Source organism: Macaca nemestrina, chromosome X (assembly GCF_043159975.1).
Source record: "Macaca nemestrina isolate mMacNem1 chromosome X, mMacNem.hap1, whole genome shotgun sequence".
Lineage (NCBI taxonomy): Eukaryota > Metazoa > Chordata > Mammalia > Primates > Cercopithecidae > Macaca > Macaca nemestrina.
The window spans coordinates 57,687,955-57,709,035 of record NC_092145.1 but is presented as its reverse complement, the minus strand read 5'-3'; the positions used below and the strand labels follow the sequence as shown (position 1 = coordinate 57,709,035).

General features: G+C 39.9%; 1 protein-coding gene across 5 annotated transcripts in view; it reads left to right on the top strand.

Annotated features, from left to right (window-relative positions):
* LOC105497495 (diaphanous related formin 2) overlaps positions 1-21,081 on the top strand; it is a 919,069-nt gene that overhangs the window by 745,358 nt on the left and 152,630 nt on the right. For all 5 annotated transcript variants that reach the window (XM_071089284.1, XM_071089283.1, XM_071089281.1 and 2 more), the window contains one exon: positions 7,677-7,772. In XM_071089284.1, coding sequence (XP_070945385.1) covers positions 7,677-7,772 — 96 coding nt within the window. The remainder of the gene's footprint in view (positions 1-7,676; positions 7,773-21,081) is intronic.

Below are 21,081 nucleotides of genomic sequence, written 5' to 3'. Positions count from 1 at the left end.
CAACTCTTTTTACCCCCTTAAAATTATGTGCTATGAATAGGCAAAACTAATATATGATGATAGATATTCAGACATATGTTTCATCTGAGTGGTAGGGGCAAAAGAATTTTCTGGCGAGATGGAAATGTTCAATATCATGATTGTGGTGGTAGTTACATGGATGTATGCATTTTTCAAGACTCTTCAAACTGTAAAATTAGTATCTTTCCATTTCAACATTTGTAAATTTACACACACACACATACACACACAGAGTGCACATGTATGTGCACTAGGAGTTCAGATATTTAGATTTATCTGTGAACCAGTATGGTCTGTTTTTGTTTTTTTTTTAATCTGTTTTTGTGTCTTTTACATGAAATTATAATGCCTAAAGGGCTCTAGAAATGTAATGTTTTCAGAGACTTAAGTCCCATTTCTTCCATGAAATCTTCCCCAACTCCTCAAGCCCACAGAAAGCATAGTTTTGTTTTTTAAAATGATTTCATATGTGCAAGTATTATCTCACATGGAAGGGTTCTACTTTCAGTAAGAAGCCTTTTGCTTCTATGGGATCATTTAACAGTGATTGGTTCATAGCAACTTTTTTCAACTTTGAGCAGCTCAACTTTTGCAGAAAACTTTAAATATACAATCGAGAATTCAAGGAGGCTATAACAGTGAATTAAAACCATTATGCCTGGGTTGTTAAGATTTTAAGGAATGATTTTTATAATATTGGCTTTACTTTAGTAATTTTCAAGGTGTGATAAACTGGAATAGGGTCTTAGGGAATGAGAGAGTCCAGGGCACTTGGTGCTTGAGTTCCTAGAGGTGTAAGGGCTATTCTAATTAATAATGTTTGATAAAAAGGAAGGAGAGCACAGAGTAGTTTCAAAAACTATGAAGAGTCAGATATTTTGCCCTACTTGCATGCCAACAAGTTAGCTGGCTGCAGTGTCAGCGATGCCGGCAGAATACACAAGACTCCTGGGTCAGAGACACATAACTCTGTTATTCATGATACAGCAAGCAATATGAGCTTCACGTTCACATTGTTTTCCTCTGCCCTCCAACTCCCAGAGTTGGAAAGCAAACCTAGACCAGGGTTGCGAAGGCAAACCTAGGTGGATGCTGCACTCATGGTGGGTTTGTGTCATTGCTGAGGAATCCCATGCTTAGGGAACCCAAATCTTTTATGATGGACTGAACACAAACCTGCCTGACATTTGTCCTAGAGGGAGATATAACCTGTCTGCAAAGCAAATGAACGTGCTGTCTTCTCTAGAGGAAGACACTGTGTCTTCCAAGGTTGTTTTCTGTAAAAACATCCTTGAAAAGATAGTACAGAAAGGCCATCAGTGCCTCTGTTCAGAAAATGTGCAGAAATGTGAGAAACCCATAGAGAATTGTCTGTAAGTATGTGCTAGGCAATAGAGAATAGGCTTGCACAAAGGTATTAGAGGTAATTAATTTACCTAGTGCTAATTGTAATCTGTATCATCTCTAAACCCTTTTGTGAAAATTAAGACAACACAACACAAGTAAATGCTGATACTGAAAATTAAGCAGCAGGCATTCGGCATCTAACTAAATGACAAATACTGTGGGAAACATGAAAAAGAAGGTACAACCCATGCCTTTTATTTGATCTGATGATAAGTAGCTCACGCAAAGCCCACAGACTGCATGCAGCCCACCTAACTCCTTAGTGATATCTGTGACTTTCAGGCTGATTAGAAAGTTTCTTCTAAAGTGTTACCTCTCAGATGTGCCCGTAAGTTATCATTTTAGTAGCTAAAAGCATTACCAAATTTTCCCTTGATATTCTTTCACTCAGTTAAATAGGTATTGTACGTTGTAAAAAACACATTTTTTGCACATGTGTTCAATAAAGTTTTTGTCTTTTTTAATGAAATAAATACATAAACAATTTTTTTTTCTTGAAGTTGAACTCGTAGGCCAAAAAAACCTACTCACTACTAATTACATCTAAGTAAGAATTAATGGTTCTATGAACTTGGAAATTCTAAGTGAACCGTCAACCTCAAATTAAATCACATACAAAATTTCACTGAAATCCATTCAAAATGAAGAATAACTTCTTTCAAAGGATCATGTTGACTCCCATTTTGTTTTAGGAAGACTAACTGAAATATAATCAATCCCATGATTATATTCATAAAACCTTGATTCAGTAAGCTTAGACATTTTACAAAAAACATTCAACTTCTTTGAAACTTATCATGGAGCAAAAGAAAAAGTAATGGGGGACTGAAGCCTGCATTTCTTTCCTTTAATACATCAGTGATATTTACAAAGATTTTTTTTTTTTAGCATAACTATTTAGCATATGTATTCTCACAAGGGACAATATTACCTCAAAAGGGATGAATACTGGTTCTTGGGAATGTGGGTGGAAAAACATTTTAGATATTGCAATGGTTTGTAGCCTTCCAAAGGACCGCAGTACATAAACAGATGTACAAGATATCTATGGCATTAAATGTTAACAGTAGGGGGCGTTAGAAAAAATATCTAAAAAGACTCCCAGTGGGAGGAAGACGATAATGAAAAAAGGTTGCGAGACACTGATCTAGCATAATATTCTGACAAGTACAGTGAGGTGGCAACTATTAAATTAAGCAAAGGTATTTATTTTTAATTCCTCTTGACTTTATTTATTTTGAGACAGGGTCTCACTCTGTCACCCAGACTGGAGTGCAGTGACACGCTCATGGCTCACTGCAGCCCCAACCTCCCAGGCTCAAGTGACCATCCTGCCCCAGCCTCCTGAGTATCTGGGACTATACAATGCACACGCCACCACACCCAACTATTTATTTATTTTTTTTTTGTATGTGTATTTTTTGTAAAGATGGGGTTTCACCATATTGTTCAGGCCAGTCTCGAACTCCTGAGCTCAAGTGATCCTCCCACCTCAGCCTCCCAAAGTGCTGGGATTACAGGCGTGAGCCACTGTGCCCAGCCTCCTCTCAACTTTTTGTCATATTTGTTTTTTCATCTTTTTTTCTAATTACAATATAATAGCATTAAATAATTTTAATAAAACAATATAATGTTATACATTTTTATGTGTGCATATTATTTAGGTAAATCATAAATTTTTTTCAGTAATTTGCATATATTTACTTTTCTACATAGTCTTTATAATTATCATTTTTGTAAGGATACATAAAATTTCACTTGTGCTGTCATCCTCACCTTCTTGTACTTACATATCTCTAAAAATTCCTTCCCTGTCTTCTTTGCAATTCTGCTTCTCCTGACTGCCTGTTAAAAGTTGGGTTTCTCTGATTCTGGGGAGGGGATTAGGAAGACATTAGGCAAAAGACACAAAATTTCAGTTGGACAAGAGGAATAAGCTCAAGAGATCTATTGTACATCATGGTAACTGTAGTTAAAAACAACATATTGTGTATTCAAAAATTGCTCAGAGATTTTAAGTATCTGACTACCAAAAAATGGTGACATATGTTAAATAGCTTGATTTATTCATTCCACAATGTGTATGTATATTAAAACATCATGGTGGGGTACGGTGGCTCATGCCTGTAATCCCAGCACTTTGGGAGGCCGAGGTTGGCTGATCACTTGAGGTCAGGAGTTTGAGACCAGCCTGGCCAACATGGTGAAACCTTGTTTCTACTAAAAATACAAAAAAAAAATTAGCTGGGCATGGTGGTGCACACTTGGAATCCCAGCTACTTGGGAGGCTGAGGCAGGAGAATCGCTTGAACTCGGGAGGTGGAGGTTGTAGTGAGTCTCAATTACACCACTGCACTCCAACCTCAGCAACAGAGGGAGACTCTGTCTCAGAAAAAAAAAAAAAAAAAAGAAAGAAAAAAAGAAACCACATCATATACTGGGTGTGTGTGTATGTATAAAATTTTTACTTGTCAATTAATAATTCTTAAATATTTTGTTAAAAGTTGAGGTTCTCTGGAATTGCATCTTCTATTCTCTCCTTCTTCTAATATACTTTTTCAGGGTAGGTAATCTCATCCACCATCCAGTGACACCCAAATCTTTAACTCCAGCCCAGAGTTCACTCTTGCATTTCAGACCCAATTTCCAACTTCTTTTTCGTTATTTCTACTTGTATATTCCTTAGACATATCAAATAGATCACATTTTCTCGTACTTGTTTATCCCTGGTCATCTAAACTCCTCTCTTTAATCTCACCCTCCTTCTCCTGCCAGCTAAGTCCTATTGACTGTATTAATGCCTTCAAAATGTCCATCCCCTCCATTCACTTTGCTCTCTGGTTAGTTCAGGCTATGTGTTATTTAGACAATTACGCTATGCAATTAAAAATTTCCCTGCCTTTTTTTTTTTTTTTTTTTTTTTTTTTCTTTTTTGAGATGGAGTCTCGCTCTGTCACCCAGGCTGGATGGAGTGCAGTGGCGTGATCTTAGCTCACCGCAACCTCCGCCTCCCAGGTTCAAGCGATTCTCCTGTCTCAACCTCCCAAGTAGCTGGGATTACAGGCGCCTGCCACCACGCCTGGCTAATTTTTTTTTTTATTTTTAGTAGGGACGGGGGTTTCACCACGTTGGTCAGGCTGGTCTTGAACTGCTGACCTCAAGTGATTCTCCTGCTTCAGCCTCCCAAAGTGCTGGGATTACAGGTGTAAGCCACTGTGCCCGGCCAAAATTTCCCTGCCTTTTGTCTTGCCATCCTCTGAGTCATTCTCCACAATGCTGTCCAACAAGTCTTTCTAAAGAGTAAATCTGATCAGGTCACTTCCTATTGTTTATAGTTGATATACCCAGTACAGTAGCCACCATCTGCATGTGGCTATTGTGTGCCTGAAATGTAACTAATCTGAATTGACATGTGCAGAAGTAAATATGTACTAGATTCCTAAGAGTTAATCTGATAAGAAGAATGTAAAATACATCATTTTGAAAATACATTTGGCTGAATGTTTACTTAATGTATTAAAAATTAATTTGGCCAGGTGAGGTAGCTCACTTCTGAAATCCCAGTACTTTGGGAGGCTGAGGCAGGCAGACCACCTGAGGTCAGGAGTTCGAGACCAGCCTGGCCAACATGGTAAGACCCTGTCTCTACTAAAAATACAAAAATTAGCTAGGCGTGGTGGCGGACGCCTGTAATCCCAGCTACTTGGGAGGCTGAGGCAGGAGAATTGCTTGAACCCAGGAGGCGGAGGTTGTAGTGAGCGGAGATCGCACCACGGCACTCCAGCCTGGGCAACAGAGCGAGACTCTGGCTCAAAAAGAAAAAAAAAAAAATTTTACCTTTTTAAATTTTTTTAGTATTACTACCAGAATATTTAGCATTATTTATGTGGTTCACATTTATGGCCTGTATTTTATACCTAGTGAATACTACCGGCTTATAGAATAGTGTTCAAGCCCCATATCGTAGAATTTTCATCTTTCTTCATCTGGCCACTAATGCCTAGTTCATTTCAACTTCTGCCAGCTATTGAGCAAAGAGAACTGGGCTTGGTATCAGACTGATCTGAGTTCATACCTGGGCCTCTCCACCACAGTTGAAAAACATACAGTACTTATCCCAGTGTGTTGTGAGGATTAAAATATCTAACAACTGTAAAGTGTCTACTGCATACGATTTAATTCTCCCAGGTACATTCTAGCCATACCAAACTACCTTCAGGTCTTCTTTTTTTTTCCTATTGAAAAGAGCAGGTGATACTTCAGATGTGTCTGTAACCTTAATGATTTTTATTTTTTGAAGATGGAATCTCACTCTGTTGCCCAGGCTGGAGTGCAGCGGTACAATCTTGGCTCACTGTAACCTCTGCCTCCCAGGTTCAAGTTCAAATGATTCTCTTGCCTCAGCCTCCCGAGTGGCTGGGACTACAGGCGCCCACCACCACGCCTGGCTAATTTTTATATTTTTAGTAGAGTCTGGGTTTCACCATGTTGGTCAGGCTGATCTTGAACCCCTGACCTCAAGTGAGCCACCCACCTCGGCCTCCCAAAGTGCTAGGATTACAGGCAAGAGCCACCATGCGCCACCTCTTAATGAATGCTACAAGTACACTATCCCCCTTCCGTGTTTACTTAATGGGCTGTACTTCATTTTTCCTGTTTTCGCCAAATATTAGACCTGAGAACCTCAGCATTTCTCTTCATTTTTTTTTCATTCAATACCCCGTCCTAGAGAGTTTATTTTAAAAGAATAAATTATTATAACATTGAAGAAGTCTCAAATCAAATGCAGAACATAATCAAAAAAGATTTTAGCTTGCTGTTATCCCATAAGAAAATGTATTTTCAGCTGGGTGCGGTGGCTCACGCCTGTAATCCTGGTATTTTGGGAGACCGAGGCAGGTGGATCACCTGAAGTCAGGAGTTCAAGACCAAGGCCTGATCAACATGGAGAAACCCCATCTCTACTAAAAATACAAAATCTAGCCAGGTGTGGTGGCGCATGCCTATAATCCCAGCTACTTGGGAGGCTGAGGCGGGAGAATCGCTTGAACCCCACACGCAGAGGTTGTGGTGAGCCGAGATCGCACCATTGCACTCCAGCTTGGGCAACAAGAGCAAAACTCTGTCTCAAACTAAACTAAAATAAAATAAAATGTATTTTCATTTGTGATCTCATACCCCATAGTTAATTTTTTAAACAAAGTAGGATTTAGATTTAACTTTGGAGTAGCATCAGAAATAATGTCCTTTCCCTCTTCCCTCCTTCTTCTCTTAACCCTCTTGCCTGCAAATTGTCATCTACCTCAGACTCACACATTTAGCTACCCTCAAGGTAGCCACCTATTTGGGGTCCTTTTCATCAGCTAGGCCAGTTAGGAAGAGCAGACTGAGCTCACTGGGAATTATGCACAGCGTGTTAGAGGCTTTCTGGCCATTGACACCTTGAGACAAACTCTAACAAATTTTAGAGGTGTTTTTCATGGCCAGAGTTGTCAAACATAGGAGGAGGGTAAAATGTTTTAAATGCTGTTTCTGTTAGGAATTTCCACGAGCATCTTCTGAGCATCCCACTCATGGCTCCTTAACAGTTCTTTCCCACAGGAAAAGTGTAGACACACAACAGCATTCTAAAAAGGAAGTGGGACTCTGGCTGATGTCTCTAAAAGTTAAAATGTGGCCTTTCAGATAATGTGGTCACCTTTTCTTTATACGGTGTCAGCATCTCAAAATGGTAAAGGATATGGATTAGGTAAGAATTGAATGCAAATGTGTTTTGCAAATAGTGTTTTCTAAGATAATCGCAGATGATGGTTGAATGCCGAAAGTATTAATACAATCAGTATTTAACCTTGTGTAACTCTGCTTCATCAAATCACGCCCTGCACATTGATTGCATTAAGCTGGGTCAGTGGTTTCTTGCTTAGGAATATCTTATAAGAATCTTAACAGGAAGGCAGCAGTAGCTGATCAGCTACTGTTTATTTGCATACTGAGCGTGTCATCAATAATACAAAAGACAAGGTCTTTAAGTTGAGAGAACAGTGGGATTGGCATGAATTTTGCTTAATGGTGCATAATAAGCAAAGTAGTCTGTGGTGCCAGAAACTGACAGGATCCATTATGTTAAAACAGATATATGTCTTTAATTTAGGGATATTATGTAAATCTGACAGGAGTTTTTCCCTTTATTTTCCTGTAGTTTAACTTTAATTGCTCCAAGATTAATTCTGATTTCTCCCTTTCACCAGAGGGTGATGAGACTGGCGTGATGGATAATCTTCTGGAAGCCCTACAATCAGGTGCAGCATTCAGAGACCGACGAAAGAGGATTCCAAGGAATCCAGGTAAAATACGTTCCACCTCACATAGTATTGTAAAATATGAATGTTCAGAGCAAAGTAGCAACACCAAAAAAAAAAAATAAGGAAAATAAAAATACTTCTTCATGAAGACTTTTTTTAACAGTTGATCTCAGCTCATGTGTGAAATCTCAGCAGGCAACTACATGATTGCAAGTTTCAACTTGGTAAATGTATCTTCAAATAACTGTAGACTTTACAGCAAAAATCGGAAACCAGGACTCCCACTGTGTTTAATATTAAATATTTTAATTGTTATTTTATGAGCATGTGGTTTAGGTGGAAAGTAGTTTAAAACCATAAATGTAATTAAATCATTAAAAGTAATTGACCCTAAGGATATCACATTAGCTATTCACAGGTAAGGAAACTGAGACAATGTTTGCTTCTAGAGACAGTTTTGGTTTTGCAGCTCAGTCTGTTCTCTGTGATCTATGTTAATAAAGGGAGGAGAGGCACAGATAATCCAAGATCCCCTCAAATCCCCAAGTTTTTGTTTTTGTATTTGATTAGTAACAGTTAAAACCACACTATGAAAATAGTTCTCAGGGGAAGAAAAAACATAAAAGAAGTAAAACAACCTCCCTCACCTAAGTGAACTAGAAAGTTGTCCACTTTCTCTGTTCATATCCTATGAAAGAAGTAAATAATGTAATAGCTCCTCTAAGGATAATCCAAGTAGGCTGAACTGTCTGCCTCCTCTCAGTAAGGTTTTCTATTTTTAGTTCGTATCTTTCTTGAAGTAAAGAAAGAAATTAGGTATGTTGGTTTTAAGACTCCTCTTCATGGGCTGTAAAGTTATATGGAGAAGTAAATGAAAAATGGAAAATTAATAGTAAATATGTAAACTCTACTTCATTTAGATTAATAAGATTTGCCTTAAATAGCCTGCAATTCCAAAAATATTCTGTATTTGGACTGGAAGTTACCATGTGTCATTGAATGGAAATTGGTAGCTCTTAAAACCATTGTACTGCAACAAACGAGTGAGAGAAATGGGGCCCAGAACATAGTTGTCCAGGAAAGCTTTTGGCAGTGGTGACCTTGATGGCAGAAGACAATATAAGTTATATTCATCTTTTTCACATTTGGGTGAATCCTGGTGGATATTGGGTAACATTCTGCCTCTGCTATTTATGGATGATCCCTGAGAGACTAGCCTAAAGATAAGATTTGATTGAGAGGAAGGAAGTGTTTTGGTTGGAGTATAAGACTACTTTTATGTGTATGAATGCATCGTAGATGGCCTACAAAAAGGGTGGAAGACTGGAGGAAAAAAAGAATGGAAATCTGTATTTATAAGTTCATATTCATTTTTAAGGTAATGCTGCATGGCAGAATACCAGGAGCACTACTCACCTATAACTATGAGGCAGCCATTCCACTTATCCGCAGCCTTTGTCTGTAAATGAGAATGTTCTACCATGCCATCAGAAGCCCCTACTACCTCTTAAGGAAAATAAAAACCTTCACTGCTCTTTCTGGAACTATCAGATCAATAGTAGTCAGTGAAAGGTGAACTGAAATAATTTTTGTATCATTCATTTCTCTGTTAAGCAGCTGATAAGTAAAAACATGTTATTCTGGGCCATAAAAGAACTGCCATAATTTTTCTAGGCTGTTTATTTTAAAAATGCACATTTGCTAAAGCCCTTGTCTGATTAGTCTCACACCTCATACTGATTCTAGAAAAACTGTACTTGGAGAGAGAGATCATTCCATGGGGTTTCTGTGAGTTTGGTACTCAAGGGAATATAGTGTTGTCAACTGTGAAACACCAAGAATATATTCACAAACTGCATAATTTTATAGTACTGATTCCAAGTAATCTAAATTGGGATTTCCTGTGGATTGTAGCTGGAGTGCCTCCATGAACACATAGGGTTAAAAATATCACTCCATTTAGCTGTGGCAGTTGTTCCAAGTGGCAGCAGCCAAAGCAAATGTCCAGAGGTAAAACGAAACTCCAAGGCAGGCAGTGGCAGTGGTTGGGAAAGCACCTTGGTTATCAGTAGAAAAGCTGGAAGTGAGGGAGGGGGCACAGAAGGCACAGAGTTTACAAGTCTGCCAAAAAACTCTGTCTGCCTCTTTCTAGAAGAAGCGGAACCAGGGACTTTACAGATTTCCTCCTTGCCTCAGCCCTTCCTAGCTAGATCATCTTTTCCTGCTAGTCCCCTGTTATTTTTACTTTCTTGGGCACCTGATTTGTTTCCTTTCCAAGATCCCATTGACTTGGTATTGTTACACTTTCCCTGTTCAACACTGACATCCTTGATCTTTTCCAACAACCTCCACTTTAGTATGATGAGATAAAAGCAGAAAAGCCAAATTATAAAGAAGGCTATTTTCCCCCAAGTAAAGTAAAATAAAAGGAAAATCCAAAAAAACTCTAAAATCAGAGTCAACCACAATCAGCAAAGATGTTCTTACTGCTCTGCTGGCCATTTTCATTACCATCACTTATAGATGGGAATACTGTTATGTAAAATACAGAGCTCTACCATTGTGTTTCTAATTGTAATCTTTTTATTTATTATTTATTTATTATTATTTTTTGAGATGGAGTCTTGCCCTGTTGCCCAGGCTGGAGTACAGTGGCGCGATCTCGGCCCACTGCAACCTCCACCTCCCGAGTTCAAGAGATTCTCATGCCTCAGCCTCCCCAGTATCTGGGATTACAGGAACGTACCACCATGCCCAGCTAATGGTTGTATTTATATTTTCTTCTTCTTCTTTTTTTTTCATGTTTATATTTTGAGACAGAGTCTCTCTCTGTCACCCAGGCTGCAGTGCAGTGGCATGATCTCGGCTCACTGCAGCCTCCACCTCCTGGGTTCAAGTGATTCTGCTGCCTCAGCCTCCCGAGTAGCTGGGACTACAGGTGCCTGCCACCACGCCTAACTAGTTTTTGTATTTTTAGTAGAGATGGTGTTTCGCCAGGTTGGCCCAGCTGGCCTCAAACTCCTGACTCGTGATCCACCCACCTCGGCCTCCCAAAGTGCTGGGATTACATGCATGAGCCACCCATGCCCAGCCAAATTGTTGTATTTTTAGTAGAGATGGGGTTTCGCCCTATTGCCTAGGCTGGTCTCAAACTCCTGACCTCAGGTGATTTGCCCACCCGGGCCTCCCAAAGTGCTGGGAGTACAGGTGTGAGCCACCGTGCCCAGCCATCTAATTGTAATGTTTTTAATTTTATATGTAAACAAAATAAGGTGATAGTCTGTATTCTTCATTAGAAAATCAAAATGTTAATAAATGGTATGATTAGTTGCCTAAATTATAAATTGACCACTCTGAGCCTGTGCCCCCTACCCAAGACCTACCATGTTTAGTAACTCAGAAGGAGCTTCCAAATATTGCCTCCAGCCCATTCAGCAGAATGTGCTGTTTCAGTTAAGTACCAAAAGACATTTCAAGGCAGACTATCATATCGGTAATGATAATTGAAAAAAATTTTTAAAATAAGAAACAAACAAAAAGGCTGGGCATGGTGGCTCACGCCTACAATCCCAGCACTTTGGGAGGCCGAGGTGAGAGGATCATCTGTAGTCCCAGCTACTCAGGAGGCTGAGTGGGAGGATTGCTTGAGCCCGGTAGGCAGACGTTGCAGTGAGTAGAGATCATGCCACTGCATTCCAGCCTGGATGACAGAGCCAGACCCTGACTCAAAAAAAAAGAAAAAAGAAAATATTAACTGGTGTATCACAGCCCCCAAATAGTTGAAATGTACACAGGTGATAAATAGTGACGCTGGTTGTACTGGTGCATACTAGCTGAATATTAACCCAGATCACAAGCTTTGCTGATGTCAAAATCAGAGATTAGGAAATGAGCCCCTAAATATTCATTTATTGTACATCTGCTGTGTAAAAGATACTATGCTATACATGATGAGGGAAGATGTAGAAATAATTAAGATAAGATTTCCTTTAATTATAAGACCCTGTGTATTATAGGAACCATAAGAAGCACAGAAAGAATACAGAATAAGTAAGGCAGAAGATAGTAAGTATCATACAAGAGGTGTTAATAACATACTTCGTGACTTCAGAGGATGGGACTAGCATGCATTATCAGATATATCAGAAAAATAATCATGGAGGAAAAGACTGAAGGATGGGTTGGGATTCCAACAGTGAGAGCTGGAGTTGGGGATAGTGGGCATTTTAGTCAAAAGAAATGTCATTACGAAAAACAGAGGCAAGAAAGTTCAAAGCATTTTTCAACAATGGCAAACAGTACAGTAAGAAAATAGGATATATATAGTATAGAAGTATAGAGGTAATTCTGGAAAATTAGGTTGGCTTCATATCATGGAGTGCTTGAATGAGTGACTAAGGTGTTAACTTATAATTCTTTAAGCAATGGGGATTTATTGAAGGTTTTTAAGCGTTGGAGGGACACAATCAAAGTTATGCATTAGAACATTTAATCTAAAGGAGTATAAGTATTCAATTAGGAGTCTATTGTCATATTCTTAGTTGGAGATAATTTAGAGGGAGAGGAGTAGTCAAGAGGCAACCATAACCCTACAGCTTTGAGTATGACTGGCTAAGAAGACGGTTGGGTTACTAAACTATTATTATTTTATTATTTTATTTTATTTTATTTTTTTGAGAACGAGTCTCACTCTGTCGCCAGGCTGGAGTGCATTGGCGTGATCTCGGCTCACTGCAACCTCCACCTCCCAAGTTCAAGCAATTCTCCAGCCTCAACCTCCAGAGTGGCTGGGATTACAGGCATGAACCACACCCAGCTAATTTTTTTTTATTTTTAGTAGAGATGAGGTTTCATCATATTGGCAAGGATGGTCTCGATCTCCTGACCTCGTGATCTGCCAGCCTTAGCCTCCCAAAGTGCTGGGACTACAGGTGTGAGCCACTGCACCCAGACGTAAGGTTACTAAACTATTAAGATCAAGAAAAGGAGGTGATAGTAGAAGAAGGTAAATTCAGTTTTGGGTGAGTTAAACTGAAAGTGATAGCAGAAAGTTGAGGTCAGGATGTCCAGAAGGTTCTTGGAAATATAGATTTCATGACAAAATGGATTCTTGAGTGTTCTGGATATAGTGTGGATAGGGGAAGGGATTGTTATAGGGATTTTTAAGAGAAAAGAAAACCAAAGACAGAGCCTTGAAAACGCCTTCACTAAGGGGCTAAAAGAAGATAGACAAGGAGCAATTGGGCAGGTAGGAGGAGAATCCAGACATTATTGTCCTAGAAAAAAAGGAAGAGGGAAGTACTAAGAAGGCAGGAGAGGTGAACATTTTTAACAATGACATATGCTCTGGTGGAATAAAAAAGGGTAAAAACCAATGATTTGCTATTTGGGAGCTTTCTAATGACTTTTTGAAAAGCATCCTTTCAATATTGTGATGGAACTGAGAAGAGAATACAGAGCTATGCAGAGTAGATGGTGAGGCTATAGGGAAAGATCATATTCATTCAACAGTTGAGCAATCTTATTGAATGCCTCCTCAGTACATTATACTGAGTAAGGTACTGAGGATACAAAATCAAACGGGAGCCTAGAGGAGCTCACATACTGTTTGGGAAAACATGAATATAAACCATGTGATCAAATTACAATGCGGTCTTCTATATGCTGTAATAGAGATAGGAACAGTAAGCCTGTGCAGCATAGGAGTTAGAGTAACCACTCCCAACCACCCACCTCTCTCCTTTGTGTCTACATAATATGGGCTATTCTTTCTAGCAGTTCGGTGGGTGAGAGGTACATCTCATTTTTCCTTAACAACCTAGTATGGATTTATCTTCTGTGAATTTTGCTAAACCTTTCTTGATCCTGTGTTGTTACAGCCTTTGTTACCACATAAGATAATAAGTTGCGTATGTTTACCATCTACTTTGTAAAGAATTGCCCATCAGGATTCCTGACTGTGTCATTGTAAGATCAAAGATAAGCTTTGGAGGAAAAAGAAGCACAGCGAGAGACACCTTGCGGGAGTGAAAACCACTCTTAAAATACAAATACACAACTCCACTTCTGTTTTATTGCCAAATAGCTATAGATACTTAGAGCTTGCTTCTCTTTCTTCAACCAACCCGACTTTTTTATTCTTTGCCCACTGTAAGTAAATATAAATGGGCTTCTCAGCAATAGGTGGATATCTAACTTAGCATTTTGGCTATGACTGGATTTTGATCTATAGTTCTAGACATTAAAAAAAACACACAAGAGAAGCATTATGAAGAAATGAAACCATGAAACAATAAATGTATTTTGGTTTTAGAACCGCACAGGGCAACCAAGAAAACTAAATTTCACAAATCAGGGGCAACTCAGGAGACGCATGATCCTAGTTTTATGTATCAGCAAGATAACAGTATAAATGAGAAGGTATGATTTACCATTTGAGAACAGATAGGGGACAAGAAACAATGTTATACAACAGAGGAAAAGAAACCTCTCTATGTATTAGGGAAGAATAATTTCACAGCAAAACAAAACCCACATTGCCCCAGGCCTCACTGCCTCACGTAAATAACAAAACTCAAATTTTGCTGGCTCTTGTCTCCACATACACATTCAGGACCTCAGCTGCTATAAGGGCTCTCTGAAACATTTCTGGGAGTTACCAGGGGGCATTTCACAGAAACAAGCACACACCACTGTTCCTCCACCTCTGCTACAATACCATGCATTTCTACACTTGCTGTCTTCACGCCAGAATTGGACAGTGGTCATTGACAAAGTAGGGGGGAAATGCCTCTCTCTTTTCTCTTAGTGTGGCACTCCACCTGTGTACCAAGTAGTACTGCTTATACCTCAGAATATTACAGATCATTTTAGAGAAAGAGCTTTCAATTTTAAATGACACCCTCCCCCGTCCACCGTCACATGGGATTTGACCCAAGATGGCAAGAGCCAAAGATAAGCTCATAACAGATCCCATGTAATACTCAGCATTATCTTGATAACCAAGGTCTGTTGTGGTTTTGTGCTTGTTTTGTTTTATTATTACTAGGTCATGCTGGTCATTCATTGCAAGCTGTTTACTTCTTTCTCCCTGAAGATGAGTTCTTCTTCATGAACTTTCTCAGTCTCTGTTTTATAAATGTCAGAATCTTATACTAGCACACTAATCCCCATTTAGTCTATAGTACATTCATTATACTGTAATATACAATTAAAATCTGGTTTTAAAAAGTAATGCAAAGAAATAAATAAAAGCATGGCATTCATCCAAGTAATACTTATTAATCAAATACTAGGGGCCAGGTAACAGTGCTAGGGCCTTGGAGTACAAATGTGGGTCTTGCCCTTAAAAACTCAGATTCTCATGGGAAAGACATGTGATGTAAATTTCATAATATAAATGTACAAAAAGTGCTAAAAAGAGCAACTAACTGCCTGGAGAATTCAAGAGAGGCTTCATGATGAAAGTGGCCTTTGATCTGAGTTTGGAAGGGTGAATAGTAGTTTGGGGAAAAACAAGAGGAATAGGCTTTTCAGATAAAGGAAATGACGAAAACATGTGATGGAGATATGAAAGAGTAAAATGGCAATGACAAAAAGTTAGTTTGTTGTAGCAAAGAGCCAGCAGGGGGTTTAAAGTAAAGGATTACATGATTTTACACACACACACACACACACACACACACACACACACGTAAATGAGGTTGAGGCTGGGGATTGATTTTGGGGACATCTGCACATATATCTGTTTATTGAAACCTTAGGATCACCCAGAAAGAACATGTCAAATGAGAGGGTTGAGGATGGTACATTTGGGAATTATAATATTTAAGAGGCAAATAGAGAAATCAACAAAGGATACTCAGAAAAAGGAAAAAAAAAATGGAAAGGGAAGAAGAGAAGCAGTAAAAAGTGGTACCTAAGAGCTGGGCATGGTGGCATGTGCCTATAATCCCAACTGGTAAGAGGACTGCTTGAGCCCAGGAATTTGAGACCAGCCTGGGCAACATAGTGAGACCCTCTTAAAAAAAAAAAATAGTAGTACCTGGAAGACCAAGAGTAGATAAAATTTCAGAACGGAGAATTAGTCAACATTGTCACATTCTATAGAAAAGCTAGGCGGAATGACAACTGATAATTGACCAATGGGTTTTTCAACTAGCAGATTACACCTGACCTTTTCCCAAGTACTTTCAGTACAGCTGTGAGGGCCAAGAGCCAGGTTCTTTTTTTTGTTTTTGTTTTTGTTTTTGTTTTTGTTTTTCTTTTGTTTTTTAGACAGAGTCTGACTGTCACCCAGGCTGTAGTGCAGTGGTGCGATCATCACTCGCTGCAGCCTCAGACTCCCAAGCTCAGGTGATCCTCCCACCTCAGCCTTCTGAGTAACTGGGATGACAGGTGCATGCCACCATGCCCAGCTATTTTTTTTTTCTTTTTTTTTTTTTCTGTAGAGATTGGGTTTCATCATGCTGCCCGAGCTGGTCTCAAACGTTTGGGCCCAAGCCATCTGCCCGCCTCAGCCTACCAAATTGCTGGGATTACAGGCGTAAGCCACCACACCACACCAAGAGCCAGAATATAATGCATTAAATAATGAAGAATATCTTTTATACCTTGAATGCTGAGATTTGAGGGAAAGACAAGTAGTTAGAAGACAATGAAAAGATAAATTGTGTCTCTTTTAGAGATTCTGACAGGAAACGCTAGATACTCCCAAGATCTTGAATGGAATTATCAATCACTAATAATTATGCCAAATTTTACTTTCAAATATGTGATGCCCCCCGCTTAATTCAGTTGCATTTGTTTAGCATACACTGTGTGATTCAGCTAAACTACCTTAGCATGCCTAGTGATTGGTAGTTGTGTGATATGTAATTCATAGCCTCCAATGTAGAGTTTTACTCTCATAAGTTAAAATGAAGAACATTTATGGCTCATACAGAGAGGGACTGGATTGAGGATAGAGGAGAGATATTCTTGAGTTAACTGGAGAGAAGAGGGTAGGATGGAAAAGGTGCCAAAAATGAATAGGAGCTGGGCACAGTGGCTCACACCTTTAATCCCAGCACTTCGTAGAGCCAAGGCAGGAGGATCTCTTGAGCCCAAGAGTTCAAGACCATCCTAGGCAACACAGGGAGACCTTATCTCTACAAAAATTTTTATTTGAAAATTAGCCAGGGGCAGGGCGTCGTGGTTCACACCTGTTATCCCAGCATCCCAGCACTTTGGGAGGCCAAGGTGGGGGGGATCTCGAGGTCAGGAGTTCGAGACCAGCCTAGCCACCATGGTGAAACCACATCTCTACTAAAAATACAAAAACTAGCTGGACTTGGTGGTGGGCGCCTATAATCCCAGCTACTTGGGCTGAGGCAGGAGAATCATTTGAACCCAGGAGACAGAGGTTGCAGTGAGCCAAGATCATGCCATTGCACTCCAGCCTGGGCAACAGGGCGAGACTCCGTCTCAAAAAAAAAAAAAAAAAAGAAAAGAAAAGAAAAGAAAGTTAGCCAGGTGTGGTAGTACACACCTGTAGTCCAGGCTACTAGGAGGATGTGGTGGGAGGATCACTTGAGTCCAGGAGGTTGAGGCTGCAGTGAGCTGTGATCATGCCACTGCATTCCAGCCCAGGTGACAGAGCCAGACTCTGTCTCAAAATAAAAGAGGGATGGGGGTTGGGTGGGGCCACCTTAAGAAAATCTTTGTCAACTTTTAGAATTAACTGGTTTGCACAGGGTGAAAGTCAGGAGAAGGTGGGTCATAGTACCTATGTAATTCTCTTGAGACGAAGGAAGGAGGTGGTTGAATAGGGGCAAATCAGATATCTTTATGCTAGCCACTTAGTTTTCTCAGCAGCATGAGTCCAGGAGTCTTGGAGAAGCGATAAACATTCAGGTGATAGTTAATAACATGAGGGTGGGTTAGATAATCTCGGGGGAATGAGTAGAGCAGAGATCCTAAGACAGAACCCTAGAGAAAACAAACATTTATGGCAGTGATTCTCAACCCTGGCCACACACTGGTATTACTTTGAGGTACTTCTGAGAAATACCCACGTCCAGTTCCTCTCTGAACCAATCAAATTGAAATCTATAGAATTGGAGCCTGGATAATAGCATGTTTAAAAATTATTTAGCCAATTTTAATGTGCCTACAAAGTTGAGAACCACCAATTTATGGGACTAGCTCAGAAGTTGGAGCCTATGAAAGAGAGCATGGGCCAGGCGTGGTTGCTCACGCCTGTAATCCCAGCACTTTGGGAGGCTGAGGTGGACAGATCACCTGAGGTCAGGAGTTCGAGACCAGCCTGGCCAACATGGTGAAACCCTGTCTCTACTAAAAATACAAAAATTAGCAGGGTGTGGTGTCAGACACCTATAATCCCAGCCACTCGGGAGGCTGAGGCAGGAGAATCACTTGATCCTGGGAGGCAGAGGTTGCAGTGAGCTGAGATCGCGCCATTGCACTCCAGCCTGGGGGACAAGAGTGAGACTTCGTCTCAAAAAAAAACAAAAACAAAAAAACAAAAACAAAAAGAGAGCGTGAAGGTATTGCTTATGGAGCTATGGGGAGAAGAAAGCTATTGTGGTATCACAGGGGCCAAAGGAGTAGAGCTTTTCAAAGAGAAAGGGCTTAATGACATCAAATGTAGCAGAGATTACATGGACATAGAATGTGGAATAATAGACATGGGAGACTGAGATAGGATGTAAGGGTAGGACGGAGTGAGAGATGAGAAATTACTTAATGGATATAATGGACATTATTTGGATGATGGTTACAATAAAAGCTCAGACTTCACCACTACAGGATATATCCATGTAACAAAACTGCCCTTGTACCCCTTAAATTTATACAAATCTATAAACATGTACCTGAGAGGATGAATAAAATAAGGATTGAAAAGGATCCACTGGATTTCACTAATAGAAATTCACTGGTGACCTTAGCCAAAACAGTTTCAGGAGAATCTGTTTGGAGGGAGGCGATAAGAAAGGGGTAGAAATAGGCTGGGCATGGTGGCTTGCACCTGTAATCCCAGCACTTTGGGAGGCTGAGGCCAGAGGATCACCTGAGGTCGGGAGTTTGACACCAACCTGACCAACATGGAGAAACCCCGTTTCTACTAAAAATACAAAATTAGCCGAGCGTGGTGGCGCATGCCTGTAATCCCAGCTACTCAAGAGGCTAAGGCAGGAGAATCACTTGAACCTGGGGGTGCGGAGGTTGCGGTGAGCCGAGATCGCACCACTGCACTCCAGCCTAGGCAATAAGAGTGAAACTCCTTCTCAAAAAAAAGAAAAAAAACAAAGGGGTAAATGTCAGATTGCATTGAGTTCTCAAATGCTATTAATCTTTAAGACCACTTAATTTAGTATCTTTTTTTCATCACTTCATATGAATCTTGTGATGAAGTGTGTACCTGTATTGGTTATGTGATTTTTGTTTGTTTCTATTTTCTTTTTATTTTTAAATGAAAATTAAATTTTACTTTTGGGGCCGGGCGTGGTGGCTCACGCTTATAATCCCAGCACTTTGGGAGGCTGAGGCGGGCGGATCACAAGGTCAGGAGGTCGAGACCATCCTGGCCAATATGGTGAAACCCCGTCTCTACTAAAACTACAAAAATTAGCCAGGCATGGTGGTGCGTCCCTGTAATCCCAGCTACTCAGGAGGCTGAGGCAGGAGAATCACTTGAACCAGGAAGTCAGAGGTTGCAGTGAGCCTAGATCGCGCCACTGCTCTCTAGCCTGGTGACAGAGCGAGACTTCGTCTCAAAAAAAAAAAAATTTTACTTTTGGGACAGACATACACATGTATTGGCTAATAAGATCTAGGTTTGCGTTAAGGAAGCTAGAAACTGAAGATTGCTATGTAGTCTATCCTTGATCACTCCTTGACAGTTAGAGAGCAAATTGAACATGGACCATTTATGCCCTATTTATATGCAAAATTGTTCTAGGTAAGTGTTGATGATGTTCACCATAGAAATTTCAATCACTCATTTGCTTGTCTGTTCTCCTACACAATATAATCAGCTCTGCTGCACATTTCCTCATTGGTGATCCCTGCAGGAAAGTAGGAGATAAGGTCAATTCTAGTTAATTTTTATGATAATATGATTATAGCAGGCTTTCTTTAGTTATTGGAGTATGGGATAAGTTAGGACAAACAATTATGCAGCGATAAATTTATCTTGATAGTTTTAAGTTCATTTCAAAAATTCACAGACATGCTAATGTTCGTAGCTAAGCTCACACAACTACCTGCTTATTTACAAACCTGCAATTCAGGAATAAATGGTTGGGATCTTATATGGCAAGTGCATGATGCCAGTCTAACAGGAGCAGACACTGTGCATTTGCAACTACAAAAACCAAAAAGATGTTCAACAGATTGTCATAAGTACCTTAAGATTTCTAGAAAATTAAGTGCTTTTACAACTAAAGGAAAATAAACATTTATTCTAATTGGTGGCCTTGATTATGGAAGTTTCTCTCATATAGGCTCATTTCTATATTATTAAGTATTGTCCTAAATAGGGATAGGAAATTTTAAGCTTTGCTTGCTTTTACAGCAGAATCCATCTGCTTTCCCAGTGGACATCCCAAGACAACCAGATTTACCTGGACATGAATGTACTTCTGACCCTTCAATTTTCATTAAACCTTTGAATACTCTTCTTCTGTGTATTAAAATTTGAACCTTACTCCTGCTAGTTCCTTTTCTTGTGCCCATTAAAATGAAAGGAGTGGAAACTGACAGAAGGAAGGAAGAAAGCAGTGGGTATCTTAAACGTCACAGTTGTTTTGTTTTGGGTTTTGTTGTTGTGATTGTTTGTTTGTTTTGAGGTAGGGTCTCCCTCTGTCACCCAGGCTGGAGCACAATGGCATGATCTTGGCTCATTGCAGCCTTGACTTCATAGGCTCAAGGGATTCTACCCCACTGCCCCTCAACCCCACCCCCAGCCTCCCGAGTAGCTGGAACTACGGGCTCACAGCACTGTGCCTGGCTAATTTTAAATGTTTTTGTAGAGACAGAGTCTCACTATGTTGCCCATGCTGGTGTCGAACTCCTGGGCTCAAGCAGTTCCTCTGCCTCGGCCTCTCAGAGTGCTAAGATTACAAGCATGAACCACTGCATTCAGCCCACAGTACCCTTTTGAGATTCCAGTTCTTGTATTATTTCTTGGTATCTTTTGCATTTGCAAAATACCTTGAATCTAAGATAGTGCCTCACCTATTCCAGGAAGCCTTTTAAAGTTATGCTCAATGTCAACTCTCTTAAAGATATATTAATAGATGATACAAAGTATTAAAATACTATGCTTATAACTATATTTTGCTATTAA